Source organism: Strigops habroptila, chromosome 3, assembly GCF_004027225.2.
Source record: "Strigops habroptila isolate Jane chromosome 3, bStrHab1.2.pri, whole genome shotgun sequence".
Taxonomy (NCBI): domain Eukaryota; kingdom Metazoa; phylum Chordata; class Aves; order Psittaciformes; family Psittacidae; genus Strigops; species Strigops habroptila.
In genome coordinates, this window is record NC_044279.2 from 77,584,059 (window position 1) to 77,598,894 (window position 14,836).

General features: G+C 54.6%; 2 protein-coding genes across 4 annotated transcripts; one reads left to right on the top strand and one right to left on the bottom strand.

Moving 5' to 3' along the window:
* Window positions 1-954: 954 nt before the first annotated feature.
* Window positions 955-9,701, bottom strand: TOB2 (transducer of ERBB2, 2). 3 transcript variants are annotated; one of them, XM_030478794.1, is made up of 2 exons: window positions 9,343-9,701; window positions 955-5,189 (listed from the first exon to the last, which is right to left on the bottom strand). In XM_030478794.1, the coding sequence occupies exon 2, from the start codon at window positions 5,101-5,103 to the stop codon at window positions 4,081-4,083; it is 1,023 nt and encodes a 340-aa protein (XP_030334654.1). In that variant the 5' UTR covers window positions 5,104-5,189; window positions 9,343-9,701; the 3' UTR covers window positions 955-4,080. The 3 variants fall into 3 exon arrangements, with proteins under 3 accessions (XP_030334654.1, XP_030334656.1, XP_030334655.1); XM_030478796.1 differs by lacking the exon at window positions 9,343-9,701 and adding an exon at window positions 8,421-8,492; XM_030478795.1 differs by lacking the exon at window positions 9,343-9,701 and adding an exon at window positions 7,116-7,759.
* Window positions 8,002-10,432, top strand: LOC115605324 (basic proline-rich protein-like). Its single transcript, XM_030479590.1, has 3 exons — window positions 8,002-8,734; window positions 9,258-9,614; window positions 10,047-10,432. Exons 1-3 carry the CDS (start codon window positions 8,002-8,004, stop codon window positions 10,430-10,432), a joined length of 1,476 nt encoding a protein of 491 aa, XP_030335450.1.
* Window positions 10,433-14,836: the final 4,404 nt, after the last annotated feature.

Genomic DNA, 14,836 nt, shown 5'->3' on the forward strand with positions numbered 1-14,836 from the left:
GAAAAAATAGTTTTGTTGCTTAGCAGAGGGTGACAGTCACATGGCGCACAGCAAGCGCGAGCAGCAGCTTGCAAAGCCAAGGGCAGAGCAACGTGATCTCTTCTAGGAAGACATTTAGGCTCGAGAGGCTGAGGGGGCACAGGTAAGGATGCTGGTGGGCACTACCCGCCAGTACTGGCTCCACGTTTGGTTTCACCAAGTACACCCAGAGCCACAGGGCACCCCTGGAGCAGGAGCAGCAGGAGAAGCTGGGTCCCACAGCCATGGGGCATGAGTGGGGCGGGACAAGCATCTCAGCATCCTCCTCAGCACAGAGGGGCCATCCTACCTCCTTTCACCAAGGAGGAGAGAGAATTGCCATCTGACAGAAAATATAATGAAAGCTGAGCAATGAGACATTAGAAAGAAAAGAGGAACAAAATCAGACCTGCATTGTCACTGCTTGTTCTGTCCAACCCCAAGCCCACCCTGCTATATGGAGTCACCGTAGATGAACAAGCATACACAGTAGGGAGGACATGGCCTGCACACACACCTTCAGGCTTCCTTTGCTCCCCAAGTACCCCAGGATGAACCCCAAACTGTTTTGCAGGGGGGAGAGAAACCACCTCAGAACCAGCAGCCCCTGTGCCGAAACCACCGACGAGGAAGGCTCCAGCTGCCCCGGGCAGTGACCGGCCGAGCCCCCGCTCAGCCCTGGCTACTCCTGCTCAAGGAGCTGAATCATGGCAGGACGAGGCACACCGACACGTCTTCCTATGCCGCTGCTATTCCTGGCAGCGCGAGCGCAGGGAGGCAGCTGCCCTCGAGGTCTTGCACAAGCCTGGCCATCATCAGGCTAGTCCTGACCTCCACCACTCACCCTGCCTGCGAGGGGACACCACCAAGCACCTCTTCACCCGAGGGCAGAGGTGTTCTCTGCCCCGCCAATCACATACACCACAGGACAAGCAGTTATTATATCATGCTTTTAATACAAACTTAAAAAAATCTGGAACAATAGAAACTGTACAGATTTGATCAACCTTTTTTTCTTTTTTTTTTTTCTTTTTTTTGTTTTGTTTTTAACTAAATCTCTAGACACACCAATGTCCCCTTCCAAAATATTGCACAACATTCTGAATACAAAACTCTGATTGTATTCCTCCTTCGCTAAAGAAAAGAATAAAAATAAAATAAAGAGAAAAATAAAAAATAAAAGACAGCAACCCCCTGGATCCCCCCTCTCAGCAGCCCCCATCTGGGAAAAGAACCCCAAAAGCAGAGTGCACACAGAAACCCTCTGCTCGGACACATACAGACTTCTGGCCTCTTCCACTCCTCCTCTCCCACAAGGCAACTGTGGATTCACTCCTCGGAGAAGGGCGGGAAGGAGAGGAGGGAGGCTGCGGGAGTGGGGAGAAAGGAATCTTCACCACTTCTTTTTTTTTTTAAAGTTTTTTTCCTGAAAAAATATTATTTTTTTTTCTCTCCTCTTTTTAAGAAAAAATCTTGAAAAGAAAAAAATTACAGTTTTGTTTTTTTTTTTACGTTAGAAATATACATATATTATATATACCTCTTACATTTTACAAATGTAGCAAATTATTCAATACAAACGGACATCAACAAAAAAAAAAAGAACACAAACCCATAAAAAACAAAAGTTAAAAAAAAAAAAAAAATCTCTCTTTTTCTTCCTAAGAAACCAGGGAAATTAGTGCAGGTTTTTAAAAAATAAACTCGAAGCTGAACGCCTACATCCAAGACTAGAAAAGACCCGAAAAGGCCGTTAAGTTTCCATTGCTGCCTGACGCTGGAGGAACACTTCTGAAGCACGCTTTTTTCCTTTCAAGATACAAAGAGGTTGGTCCCTCCTCTTCTTCCTCCTTCCACTCACTCACACCACTGCGTTTTCAAGCAGGCAGAATACATGTGGCAGGGCAAAGCGGCATCAAAGCTTCACACACATAAGCGGGTGGACAGAGCAGGGGGGGGTTATCCCAACCTTTCCTTCCTCCTTTCCTTTCTCTTCCTGTGCTGGAGGAGAGCGTGCTATCCGGATGCGGGGACAGCAGGAGAAGGACGGGGTGGCAGTGGTGATGTCCATCAGTGGGGGGTGTGTGTGTCAAAAAACACAAGGAAAACAAAAGGGAAACCCAACTCCTTGGTCATTCCTCAGCAACGTGTCCTGGTGTGGAAGCCCGCGGAGGCTGGTCTGGGGGAAGCCACCGTCCCTGCCCACCCGTGTGTTGGTCATAGCTCCATGGCAAGCAGCCTGCTCGGGAAGGGAGGTAGGGACCATGCCTCCCCCCAGCCCCCAGCAAGGGGCAGGGTGCTGAGAACTGTCCCTGCAGAGCTCCGGGCAGTGGAAGCCTCCCTGGGGCTCCCTGGCAGCACAACTACAAGAGGGCCAGAGTGCATTCATCTCCGCTGCGGGGAGGGAGGAGGAGAAGCAGGGGTTCAAGCCCACCTCCCCTGAAACAGAGATGTCTTGAAAGAGCACATGGGTTTGACAAATACAGGAGAAGTGGGTTTCAGTGGGTGCTCCAGAGACATCACTGAAAGAAAACCAAACCTCAAGACTGGGAGTCAGCAAAAAAAGCAGCTTATTTTTCTTTTAAAGTGAGAACTTTGAAGACTGGAGTCTCATCATCTCCACCTCTCTCCTCTCTGCACACTTCCATACTCCCACAACAGCCTCCAAGGCAGCCTCCTTCCCACCTAGAGAGCCTTCACCCTCCCTGGGAAAGAAGCAGCCCTCCTTCAGCTTCCTGTGAAGGTGGCTTTTGGAGTCCCTGACACACAAGCGACCTAGCTGTAAAGCTACTGCGGCCCAACTGCAACACATCATCCTGGGGAAAGCTCCAGGGGCATTCCCGATCCGGGACCCGTGGCAAGGAGGCACTGTACACTGACCCACCAGGATGACTGCTCACCTTCAGAGCGCCCAGCTCCGCGCTGCTCTAAGCCTGCCACCATCTGCACTGACGTGCTCTAGCTGGAATGATGAGTTTGGGCTAGGTGCTTCCCCTCCATGATGGATCAGTTGCTTCCTCCCACTCCTCCGGAGGGGCAGGGGAGGGGATGTAGTCAGGTGGGTACCTGGCTGAAAGCACAAACCCTTACGCTACCACTCAAGAGAGCAGCTTCAACAACACAGCCCTTCCTCTTCCTCTAAAGTCGTGCTGCCTTGCTAACTAAAAAAGGAAGGAATTCCCTCTTTGAGACAAGATGATGAATTCACAGCAGGGAATGAGAACTCAGACCCAGCCCAGACTGCCCGGCCAGCCCTGAGGGGCACAGCAAGGCCCCCTTGCTCAGAAGGGGACAATAACCAGCCACTCGGTTCAAGGTGCTGTCCTCCTGCAGCCGCAGCTGGAAGCGCAGGTGAGGAAGGGAGCAGGAAGAAGCTATTTCACAGTAACGCTCTGCCCTCCCTGCTACATGCCGGGAGGTGGTCAAGGAGAAGAGTTAGTGCTTTGCAGCACACAGACAGAGCAGTTGCTCCAGCCCAGGCTGGCATCAGCAACAGCACAACGGGTCTATGCCCGTGGGCACAGTAGATGCTCTCCGTCTACACACAGACCCGTAACAGAACAAGCAAGCTCACCCACCCATTTCTGGCTAGCACGCAACAAGAGCGTGTGTATCTCCACTGACTCATCCTCTCCCCGTCCCTCCTCCAGCCTCCAGCAAGGTGGTACGAAGAAGACATCCCTACACCCAGGTGGAAGGACCCTGTGTCCAGCGCTGGGGGGGGGGTGCAGGGAATCAGGAGCATCATGACCTATGGTTGCACCAGTCCTGGGCTGGGGGAAGGGGAAACATGAACCAAAAAAAATCCCGAGACTCATTTAAGGAGTAAAAAAGTGAGTAGGAAAAAAGCATAGGGACTGAGTTAAAAAACAAGTCAGTGCTTCAGGAGCGTTGCCAGCACAGCGCAACAACACTGGGCTCTCTCTTTTCCCAAGAAGCTATATTTATAAGATTTGAATATTTTCTGTATATTTCTATTTTTCTTTTTCTCTCCCTCTTGTTTGTTTTGTTCTTGTTTCTCCCCCCTCCCTCCCTGCCCCAAAATACTCTCTTTCCTGGTGTTCAGTTGGCCAAGACGACAGGCTGGAATGACTGGCTGGGATACTGCATGGCATTCAGGTTGTAGCTGAGTCCTTCCACGAAGGGAGACTTCTCCAAGAAGAGGCTGTTGGTGCTGCCACCAAAGACCTGAGCCATATCAAAGGTACCACCCGTGCCAGTGTTGAACTGCGATGCCGGCGGGATGCTGCTGGCCTGGCTCTCACTGCCAACGCCATCGAAGAAGAGGCTGCTGGCTGCCGGCGACCCGCCGCTGTAAACGAACTCCTTGGCATTGGGGGAGAGCTGCGACTGCGGGGCTTGGCTCCCGGCGCTGCCGACGAAGTTCAGAGAGTGCATAGACAGGGAGAGGCCCTTGTGCTTCAGCAGGTTGGTGGTGGGAGACCTGACCATTCTCGGCTGCTGCCCAGCCCCTGCTCCGCTGCCCCCTCCTCCGGCTCCTCCGCCCTTCTTCATCTTGGTGGAGCCGAACTTTGTGGCAGCGAAGGTGGCAGTGGTGAAAGTGATGGGCTGGGCAGAGCGAGGGATGAAGGTGGGGCTGGGCGACTGGCCGAAGGAGGGGGACGGAGAGTTGGACAGCGAGTTGTCCTGGCTGCCGATGGGGACAAATACCTGGGCGTCGGGGTTGAAGCTGCTCTTGATTTCCTTGTCCAGCTCCATGGCGCTGCAGCCCTCACTGTCATCCAGGTAAAGGACCTTAACAGAGCCCTTCTCACCTATCTGGTAGGAAACTTCAAAAGGATCGATCCAGACACTCAGCTCTTCCGGCACATTGGCACGTACATCCTCCACAGCCAGCCCGCTCCGCTTGGCTGCCAGCTCCACCACTGGATCCACCGTCTCCCCGATATGAATGCAGCGATAGCCAGATCCCTTCAGCGGCTTCTCTGGGTACCAGTGACCCTCATATTTCTTCTTCAGCAGGCGCTCTAGCTCCTCACCAAACAGGTCTGCCCGCCTCCGAGGAAGCTTGTTGTACAGGTATGAGATGATGAAGTTAAGAGCAACTTTGATCTCCAGATGCATACTCCCTTCGCAGCAAGCAAGTCAGGGCAGTGTATTAAAAGAGACAAAATGACACACACATAGACAAGATCTGGCTCCAAACAGACCTAGGGAAAGAGAGAAAAGGACAGATGAACATGGGAGAACACAACAACTCTCCACCCATCGAGATGAACAACCGCACATTGTCATTAACAAAAGCAGAACGAACAGTTTGCACAAGCACTAAAGGGCAGTGATGCTCTCCAGGAGGTTCACCCCAAATCTACTGGCCCCCCGAACAGAGAGATGCTGCTATGGAGGAGTGTCCCTGCTCCTCTGCAGAAGAAATAAGGGTGTAGCTACGCAGGTACATACATCATACTCACCTCACCGCCAAATACCACTGCCGAACTGCCTGCCCTGGCAGAGCTATTTCAGCACACCTAACGCACCTCTCCCTGCCCTGGCACCCAGCTGCTTCCAGCACGGCTCCCCTGCAGCAGCCTCTCCAGAACACAAGCGCACCACCCCAGCAGCCTCGTGACTCGCTTGGTGGCTTGTGCAGAGACCCCCACTTGCGCTCAGGGCAGCGGGACCAGCTTCTCCTCCCGGAGGCCGGGTGGTCGTGCCGGGTGCTGGCACAGAAGGGATGAGAAGGAGCGAGGGAGGGTGCTGAGGCACCAGCTGCCAGCCCGTGTTTACTATGCCCTTGACTGGCAGGCACAGATCTTATGAAGTGTACCCAGCAGAGGCTCTCTGCCTAGCTACGAGCCTAAAATCCCAGTTTAATTCAGTTGGGGGGCAGGAAGAGTGGGACAGGAAATGTGCGTGGGGTCACAAAACACACACAATACCAACAGCCTACCCGACAGTTCACAATGCTTATCCCCGCTCAGAGGGAAGCTGAGCTCTGCCAGGATCAGGTACCTACTTAATAAAAATTGAAATTGCTTGCCAAAGACTGAAGCAATCCTCCTTCCCTCCTTGTGAGGAAGTCTCTGAAATGGAGAGATCCCACAAAAGCCCAGTGCAAAACCACAACACTCAACTCTCCCATTATACACAGATTTGCAAACAATGTTCGCCCGGGTACAAAACAGAAACCCCGGCTAGGTCAGCACCACGCGCTGTCACCCATCCCAAGAAAACAAATCCCACAGATATTTTAAGAGGAAGCACACTTCCAGCAGCCTCCACGCCTCTCCAGGGGGAAGCAGAATATCCAGTTTTTAATTGGCAGCTTAGTCAGAGGCTGCTCTGTCTCTTCAGCTGCCCTCACCTTGCTCAAACAGACACATCGTATTCAACCACCTTCCTAAAATGGGCTTTGGGGATGCTCTCACGCAGCACTCAAGCCAATGTTTACGCCATGTGCCAATTATTTGGGGGTGGGATGGAGTACAAACATGCAGTGTCAGCATTCCCCTGAGAAGCCGGGAATCCCAGCAGCACAACCAGGTATCCACGCTAGCCTAGGTCAGGAGGAAGAACAAACTGACCGGACTCGTTTGCTTGGTCTGGTTTAGTGGACAAGAAGGATTTAGTGAATTTCGAAGCAACCCTCAAGTATTTTGAGGCTTTATTACAAAAAAGGGGTGTGAATTCTGTGCTTTTTCTGTACTAGCCCGAGTTCAGAGAGGTTTGGCTTTAGGATGATGGTGACCAGAAACAGACACCACACCTCAAGTCTGCCAACAAGGAGGTCAGTTCTGGAAGAAATCCCCTCTGGGTTTGACTCAGCAACAAGAAAAAACACAGGAATGAAGGGATGGAAAAGAGAGAAAGAAGTCTTGCCTTTAAAACCTGCTTTAAGGAATTACTGTAGTGCATCAACTTTTGGTAGGTCACCGAGACCTGACCAAGTTCTAGTAAGAATGGATGCACACCAAAGAAATAAGCAACGAAAGTGTTTCAGAGAACAGCGAGGAGAAGCCATTTTCAGAAGAGTCTCAGTGCAGAGACAGAGCCTTTTCCAGAGAAAACAGCACAAAGCAAACCCCCAACAGAGCACATGTAAATGTTGTAACAAGAGTTTATACAGCCCACACTACCTCAAGAGGGGATTACATGGAGCCTTCTCAACCCTTTGGCTTTGAGGCATCCAAGGGAGAGGACAGTTTGGAATCCCAGCAAATTAAGCAGGAAGAGAACAGCCAGTTTGTTTTTAATCTCTTTTAATCTCATGTGGTAAATTCTAATCCAGATCCAAAAATCTATTAAGAAATCAGAAACTGCAGATTGGGAAAGGAGCAAAGGCTGAAATTTACTACCACCCTTTCTGCAACACGAATGCCTCAATATACTCTGAGGAGCCCACATCCCCATCAACCTTCTTCAGAAAACAGCGAGGAGATACAATTATAAATCACTGCCTCCTTTTTCTCTTCTCTTTAAGAGGTACTCCCCCTTCCTAAAAGGAAAATACTCTGTACTTTGACTATGAAAAACATGAGTTGATTAGCCTAATAATACCAACAGCTGCCAAGGTAGCTGCACATAGCTAATACTCGCAGCAGAAGGCATGAAGAGTCAAGAGATTCCACTGACTCTTCAGGTTGCTGACACGGTCAGATGTGCTCCAGCAGGACCTCCTCAATCTCTTGCTACTGCACTAAAATGTGATAACATAGTAATATAATAAAATAATTAAAACCAGATGAGGCTGCATGGCTCCAAGGCACAAAACAACTCGGTATCAATTGTAGAAGGTAATCTGACAAGTCTCCCACAAGGAGAGGCTTGCCCACACTGCCAAAGCAAAGGGTACGGTGCCATGGGCAGAACACCGAGGTGCGGGCAGGGAACAAAGGGCCATTCCCCTGTTCTGCGCAGGGAATGTGGGAGCCTGCTCAGCCCCCCTGTTTTTCAGCACACTGACATGCTGGAGGACAGCGGCCCAATGACCACTTGCATCAGAGGACAGCAAACACGGGCACCATGCCCTCTCCTACTCCCTGCGCAAACACGGCGGGTGACCTTGCGAGTATCCCTCCGAGCTCCCGAGCACGCCTGGCCCTCGGGAACCGGCTCCTGCTGCCGCCTCACCCCACCAGCCGCGCTCCAGCGACTGTACAAGGCGGCTGCCACCACGACCTGTGCTCCCGCAGCCAGCCGGCCGGAACAAGGGCCCCCTGCCCAACCTCGCCCCCAGTTTCCCCCCCATACCCCCTCACGGGCGGCAGAGGGGCTCCCCACACTCGAGGCGAGCGGCCCGCGGCCGGCCGAGCCCTGCCCGGCAGAGCGGCCATTCCCGCTGACCCGGCCGGACAGTGCTCGCCCCCTTCCCCACCACCACCCCCCGCAGTGCACGCTGGGACTTGTAGTCCTCGCCCCTCCCTCGCCGCCCCGCGACCTACTTCTCTCTGGACTACAGCTCCCGTGGCGCCCCGCGGCCAGCCCGGCCCGGCGCTCCGCTCGCCGGGGCAGCACACAAAATTTTCCACGGCACATGCGCGCTGGCGGCCGGCCCCGGCGCTGCCCACGGCGGGGAACACGCCCCGCGGCCCGGCGCTCGGCACCGCCGGGCAGCCGCCCCCCTCTTCCCCTCCCCTCCCTCGGCAGGGGTGGGGGGGGGAGGCGCGTCCCCGCCCCACGGCTGCGGGACAGAGACCAGGAGGCCACAAGCACCGCGTCCCGCCCCCCCCTCGGGTGCGCGTCCCCGTCCCCGCCGGTGGGTTGCAAACACGGTCCCCACAAAGAGCCCTTGCACGGAATGGGGAATGGTCCCCCCCGGGGACGAGCGCCTGGCCCCACACGCCCGGCGGGGCACCGCGGCGGCCCCCGGGGCCGGCGGGACCAGGGGGTGCAGCCCAGCCCCGGCAGCGTCTTTGTTGTCGCCGGGCTTCTCCCCCACCATCCTCCCCACAAGAGCCCGCGGGGGCTGGAGCCGCCATGCGGGAAGGGAAACACACCGGCTACACCCCCCCTTCCCCCGGCAGCCCTGGGTGTCCGCCGCCGCCCTCGGGCCCAGCCTGCCCTTCTCGGTGCTGTGCCGCCCGCCCCGTCCCCTCGTCAGACCGAACAAAATGGTGAACTAGGGCATCGCAAAGCGCCGCCGACCCGATGACTTTCAACCCCCCACCCCACCCTACCCTTGAAGCCCATTAATCCCCCCAGGGACCGGCAGCTGCACGATCGCTCCACGGCCGGATAAATTACACCCACCCCAGATGCCAGGCTCATCGCCCCCTCAGACCGAGCCCACAAAGAGGATAGGGGGGACCCGTCCCGAGAAACGGGTGGGGAGAAAGGGAAGGAAGCACCGCCGGCCCCACTTACTTCGTCCTCGGCTCCAGGGCCAGAGGCTGTCGGGGCCGTGGGCGCTGCCGACGGAGCCCAGGCAGTGTGTGCGGGTCTCTGCCCCGTCCCGTCCCCTCCCTCGCCTTATCCCCGGCGGTGCGGTTCCTCCGCGGGGCGGGACCGGGAGCTGCGGTGGGAGCCGGCAGTGGTGCGGAACGCCCGGGGTGGGGTGCGGGTGCCGGTGTCGCCGCCTTTCCTCGCCTGTCGCCTCTCCCGCCGCCGGCCCGCAGCCGCCCGCGCCCTGGCCCCAAGTGAGCCAACTCACGGCAAACTTTCACCCTTAGCAACCCCGCGCAGGGATCCGCGCTCCCTCCCAGAGTGATGCGGCCGCGGAGGGCGGGCCGGGACTACTTCCCCCTCCCCTCGCTTCCCGCAGAGACCCGGGGACGGGGCACAGGCGCGTGGGGGTTGCGTCCCCCTGTTCCCTGCCCGCCGCCGGCGCAGGGGGAAGGAAGGGGCAGGGGCTTTATCAGGGATGAGGGTTAACCTGAGGATTTCCCCAAGCGGCTTAGCCTGAGGCGCGGGGGGGCACACGGCGAGGTGATCGAGCGGGAGCGGGGAGGGAAGGGACCGGCCGGCGCTTTCCTCGGGTGCTTGGCAGCGGCCGCCAGAGTGGGAGGGGGACGAACACCGGTGCTGACAGGCAGGTGAGGGGAGCCCCTGGGGAACTGCGGCTCCCAAAGGGACATGCTCGCTCGCTGCACAGCGCCAGCCGAGCGTTCAAGCACCCCTGCGCTGGAGCCCCCAGCAGGGTGCGGTGCGGGCTGTAGAGCGCCGAGGCGAGGAGAACCGACAACCCCGGCTCCTTTCCCCACGGCCGCCCCCTCGGCACTCCCGGCCCCGTGACACGGCGGAGGAAGGTGCTGCCGGCCCACCTCTCAGGAGACAACGCGGCAGGGCGCAGCAGGGGTTGCCCGAGCCACCGCAGGGGGGGCAGCAGCGGGCACAGCGACCCCCACGGCGCCCCGGCCCCGCGCCCCGCACCCCTGGGCACGCAACCAGCGCACTACTTGTCGCCGCACACCCGTGCGCTTCCGCCTTCAGCGGAGGAAGCCCGGCCCGGCCGTAGCGGAGACGAAGGACCCGCAAGGTGCGCGAGGGGCGGCCGTACTAAAAATAACTGCGGCGTGTTAGCAACAGCCTTCCCATTGGCTGGCCGGGCCCGGCAGCGCCTTCGGATTGGTGCACTGCCTCAGCCAGTGAGCCGAAGGGGGTGTGCGCGGGATAGGCGGTGCCGGGCGCGGCGCAGGGGCTGCCGGGAGCTGTAGTCAGCGGGGAGGCCGCGGCCTGCCCGGGCTCTGCTGTCCCCGTCCCGCACCGCGGGGCGCTCGGGGCTCCGCCGGGCCGTGGCCGGCAGAGCCGCTGCGGCTGGTGCTGCGTGCTGCTCTGTGGAAGGACAGCAACGGGGGCGACTGTCCCCGGGGCTGCCCGGGTTAGGGCGGATGGCAGGCACCCGCACGCCGCGGCTGAGCCCCGGGCTCCCGCTGGCGAGCTGGGGCACTCGCCTGGCTCTCACGGCTCTTTATTTTAGGGCCCAAGGCCATTGGGTTGGCCAGACACCACTTGCAAAGGGCCCTCTGGCTGTCCGCATGTGAGGCGGCTTTTGATCCAACTGAGGCTCCTAACAAGCCAGAGGAATACCAGGAACGGCGCTTCCAGGCTCCCCGGCCACACGCTCGGTGTTGTCCTTGGAGTTGACGCAGGCAGACCAGGGAGGGAGAATCAGCCTCGGTGACCAAAGCAGCACTACAACAGTCCCAGGGGCAGCAGGGGTGGCTTGCCAGACCGGTGAAGTGTTCTGGTTGTCTTGGTCCTGAAGAATTCCTGAGGAAAATCCTATAATGGAGTCCCACTGCAGCTTGGAATTGGATCTTCTCAATAATGGTTATGTTTGAGTGTTCAATTTATTGCCCATTTTCAAAAGAGACAAAGATCACAACCGCTTCCTGAGCTGCTCTGTGTCCCTCTGGTTAAGTAACTCTACACAGCAACTGTATTCCAAGTGCAAAAATACAAAGTTCCTCTCTTGCCCCGCTTCCAGGCAGATCTTCCACATCTTTCCAGGTTTGGTTTGTCCTCTCTTTCTCCCTCCTTCCTTCTCTCTCTCCCTCCTCCCTTTACCCCAAGGACTGCTTTTGAAGCCAATCAACATCATGCATTAAGAATCCCAGACTGGTTTGGGCTGGAAGGGACCTTAAAGCTCATCCAGTCCCAACCCCCTGCCACAGGCAGGGACACCTTCCACTAGAGCAGGTTGCTCCAAGCCCCTGTGTCCAACCTGGCCTTGAACACTGCCAGGGATGGGGCAGCCACAGCTTCTCTGGGCAACCTGTGCCAGGGCCTCACCACCCTCACAGGGAATAACTTCTTCCTTATATTTAACCTAAATCTCCCCTCTTTCAATTTAAAGTCATTCCCCCATGTCCACTCACGACATGCCCTTCATGCCCTAAATCCCTCTCCAAGAAGTGTTAACACTCTCCATCCTAGGGTTGCAGCAGCTGTCTTTGCTCACTTTCCCACTAAGTCAAGAAAAAAACCCCAACAACTTTTGAAATTTGGGGTGGTTTTTCTTCTGCAAGAGAAGAGGGAGAAAGAGAAGAGGAAGATTTATGAGAGTTATTATGAGCAGCCTTGTTTCCATCATCACTCCTAGTTTCAAAAGGAATTTAGTTACAAAAGAACACTATTTTTCTGTTCTTAATTCTCCCTTGCTTTGCTGGAAACAAAATTAAGCTGTCAGCCAGAGATGGGGAAATTAAAATGACTGCGCTATTTTTAGCATCATTAAGGGGAGAAAAAAAAAGGGCAATTACATTTCTAAAATTCTATTGTCGTTTTAATAAGGTGTTACTAAGAGGGTGGTACATGTTAGGGCTCTTTAGAATGCTTGTGCCTTGACCAGGCTCCTGTCATTACTCGGTACACATGCAGGCAGAGGAATTCTGTCACCGGCCCAGCTCACGCATTCCCAGCCATTTGGCTGTTACGTCAAAGCAAAGCTCCTGGATCACATGTGCTGTGTGGGGAGGGAGGGAGGGAACCACCGGGATGGAGCTCTTTAATGCCCAGGAAGGGCAGTCGGGTTATTGTCGGGTGTAATTAAGTGCTGTTGTACCCTGAATCCTCTTTGCAGTCAATTCATGTGACGACCTCAAGGAAATGAAAAATTCTTTCCTGCTATTGAACCAGGCAAACAACATGTCCGGCTGAAGCCTGTAATGAGAAAATAACAGCTCCCGTGCAGGTAAGGCTTCAGGAGGATTTTGTCCTACTCACAGGCAGACTCCAGGCCTTTGCCTTACCTTCAGGGTGACACTCGGGGCTCAAAGGCTTTGTCAAGATAAGGTCTAGGTGATTGAAAGGTGTGTTATGGAGCTATTTGCTGAGCTCAGTTGTAGCTGTGTCTGGTAGGTGGCCTGAAGAGGCGTCTAACAGGGAACATCTACGTTTCAGAACGCAGTGATGCCTTGTTAGTGCTGGTAACAGAGAGGCCAATTACTTAATAGGCCAAGAGGTTCCATGTCATTGTTTCCGCAATGTAAACACATGAAATAAAGGGATTTTTTTACTTCTTACATGACAACCTTTTGATTACAAAAGAAAAAAGAAGCCATAACCCTACCTGGAAAAGTTAACAGCACAAAGACACCTTTAGTTCCATGCACTTAGGATGTGCAAGCAGCACCGTGGGCATTCAGTCATCGCAGGGACGCAGACCCGTGTCCCTCCCACCCTTCCCTGCCCCTGGAAGGGACTCCAAGGGCTGATTTAGCCTTCCCAGAGCTTGGCAGGCACACAGTAGCAAGACACCTCTTGTCTCATTCCCAAACCCTGCAAGGAAGCTTGCCCTTTAAGCATGTGCTCTGGTCACCAGTACTGCCAGGAAATCTCCTTCTACTGGACAAGTACTTTAAAATCTATTTAGGTAAAAAAAATCACACTTTTCTAGGGGCCCTGCCTGGGTTTTGTTTGCTGGTGAACAGAAATGATTACCACACAAGCAAGGCTGAGTTCTTCTGCACTACCCAACTGTATCTATTACCCTTGTCTGAATTAGCAGCTTCAGGGCAATGTCCTGTCCGTGCTCTTGAAAGCACCAGAAAGGCAGCGGCGCTGACCTGATCCAGCCCCAGCAGCATTTGGCGTTCTCCCCAGAGCTGTCTGAGCAAACAAGGCAAAGGGGAAAAAGCCTGTCCCTCCCTTTCTCCACCTGCCCAGTGACTCAGAACAACTAGAAATGGCAGCTTAACTCTCACAGCTGCCAGAATGCAGCCCGATATACCCAGCAGCCAGAGTGAGGGCACCCGAAGTGCCAAGAAAGTAAGTACAGCTCAGCCATTTTTGGGTGTGGGGGAAGGGATGGGGACACTTGTATCTCTATAGCAACCCCTTGCCAGGCTGATCCTGCTGAATGATTGGGAACAAGGGCTACTCTAAAATTAGATCTTCCAGGGGTCCCTGCCCCAGGGGCAATAATTCCGAGACAAAAGAAATAATTCAACCTTCTTTTCTTCTCTACTTTCACCGAACAACTTCTGTTACGTTAGAAACTTCAGGGAAAGAAAAAACTACGTAAGAACTTCTGCATTTATAGTGTGATAACTTGGGTGGCCTGAGTGATAGCAAGTGATATATTCTGGTTGAAGTGATAAAGTTCCAGGTACAAAAAAATCTGCACATCATGCCTTGCTTTTAAAGAAATACAGAATTTAACACAGCTGCTAATGGCCCTGACATGGGCTTCCCAGTCAGGGACGAGAGGCAGCTGCTTACTCAGGTTGAACTGCTTTGAGAGATGGTTTGCTGGAACCAAAGAACCAGTTTGCTCTGAACATCTTGGCAAATGGCATCCATGTTGGTAAAAATTAACCAGAGGTTGTGTAACGGAACCATGGTGCAGGGAAGAAGACACAGATATACTCTCCGGACTGCAAAAAGCTTCCAAGGGAAACCTGAGAGAATTAATCGCTGGGGCAGAGGGGAGAGGGAGGAGCAGCTGAGATAGCTGTAGGACCAGTCATAGCTGGAGCCAGCTGCAACAGGAAGAAATGACTTTTAAGGGAAGGATGATCACAACCTGTCTGCTTATTTTCACTCCTATCCAAAACACCCAAATGGCTGGAGCAGGTAGAAGACGCATTTAAGCCAAGAGGAGTTAGAGGAATTGGTACTAGGCTCAAGGGAACAACTGAAATCCTGGAGGGGGCATAGAACAGGTTCTGCACACCGAGACTTGGCAAAGAGAATCCCATTACTGTACCACAGGCTTTGCTTAGACTGTGAAGACTTTAACAGCTACAGGGCACGCTGAGCTTGGGCCTTGATTTAAACATCTGAGGAGTGCACACGCTAGTAGGGAACTTGGTTCTTCCTCTGCATAAAGGCGCCAGTTCCCAGATCTCTGCTGAGCCAACAGACTGCTTTTAGCCTGTACTGGTATTTGACAAACAAGCAGCCTCTGGTTTTCAGC

Excerpts from the sequence above, each read along its gene's own strand:
- TOB2 (XM_030478794.1), bottom strand. The coding sequence starts at position 5,103 with ATGCATCTGGAGATCAAAGTTGCTCTTAACTTCATCATCTCATACCTG.
- LOC115605324 (XM_030479590.1), top strand. The coding sequence starts at position 8,002 with ATGCCCTCTCCTACTCCCTGCGCAAACACGGCGGGTGACCTTGCGAGT. Across the intron at positions 8,735-9,257 it reads GCGCGTCCCCGTCCCCGCCG|ACCGAGCCCACAAAGAGGAT; the intron begins GTGGGTTGCAAA and ends TCGCCCCCTCAG. Across the intron at positions 9,615-10,046 it reads CGCCCGCGCCCTGGCCCCAA|GGACATGCTCGCTCGCTGCA; the intron begins GTGAGCCAACTC and ends CGGCTCCCAAAG.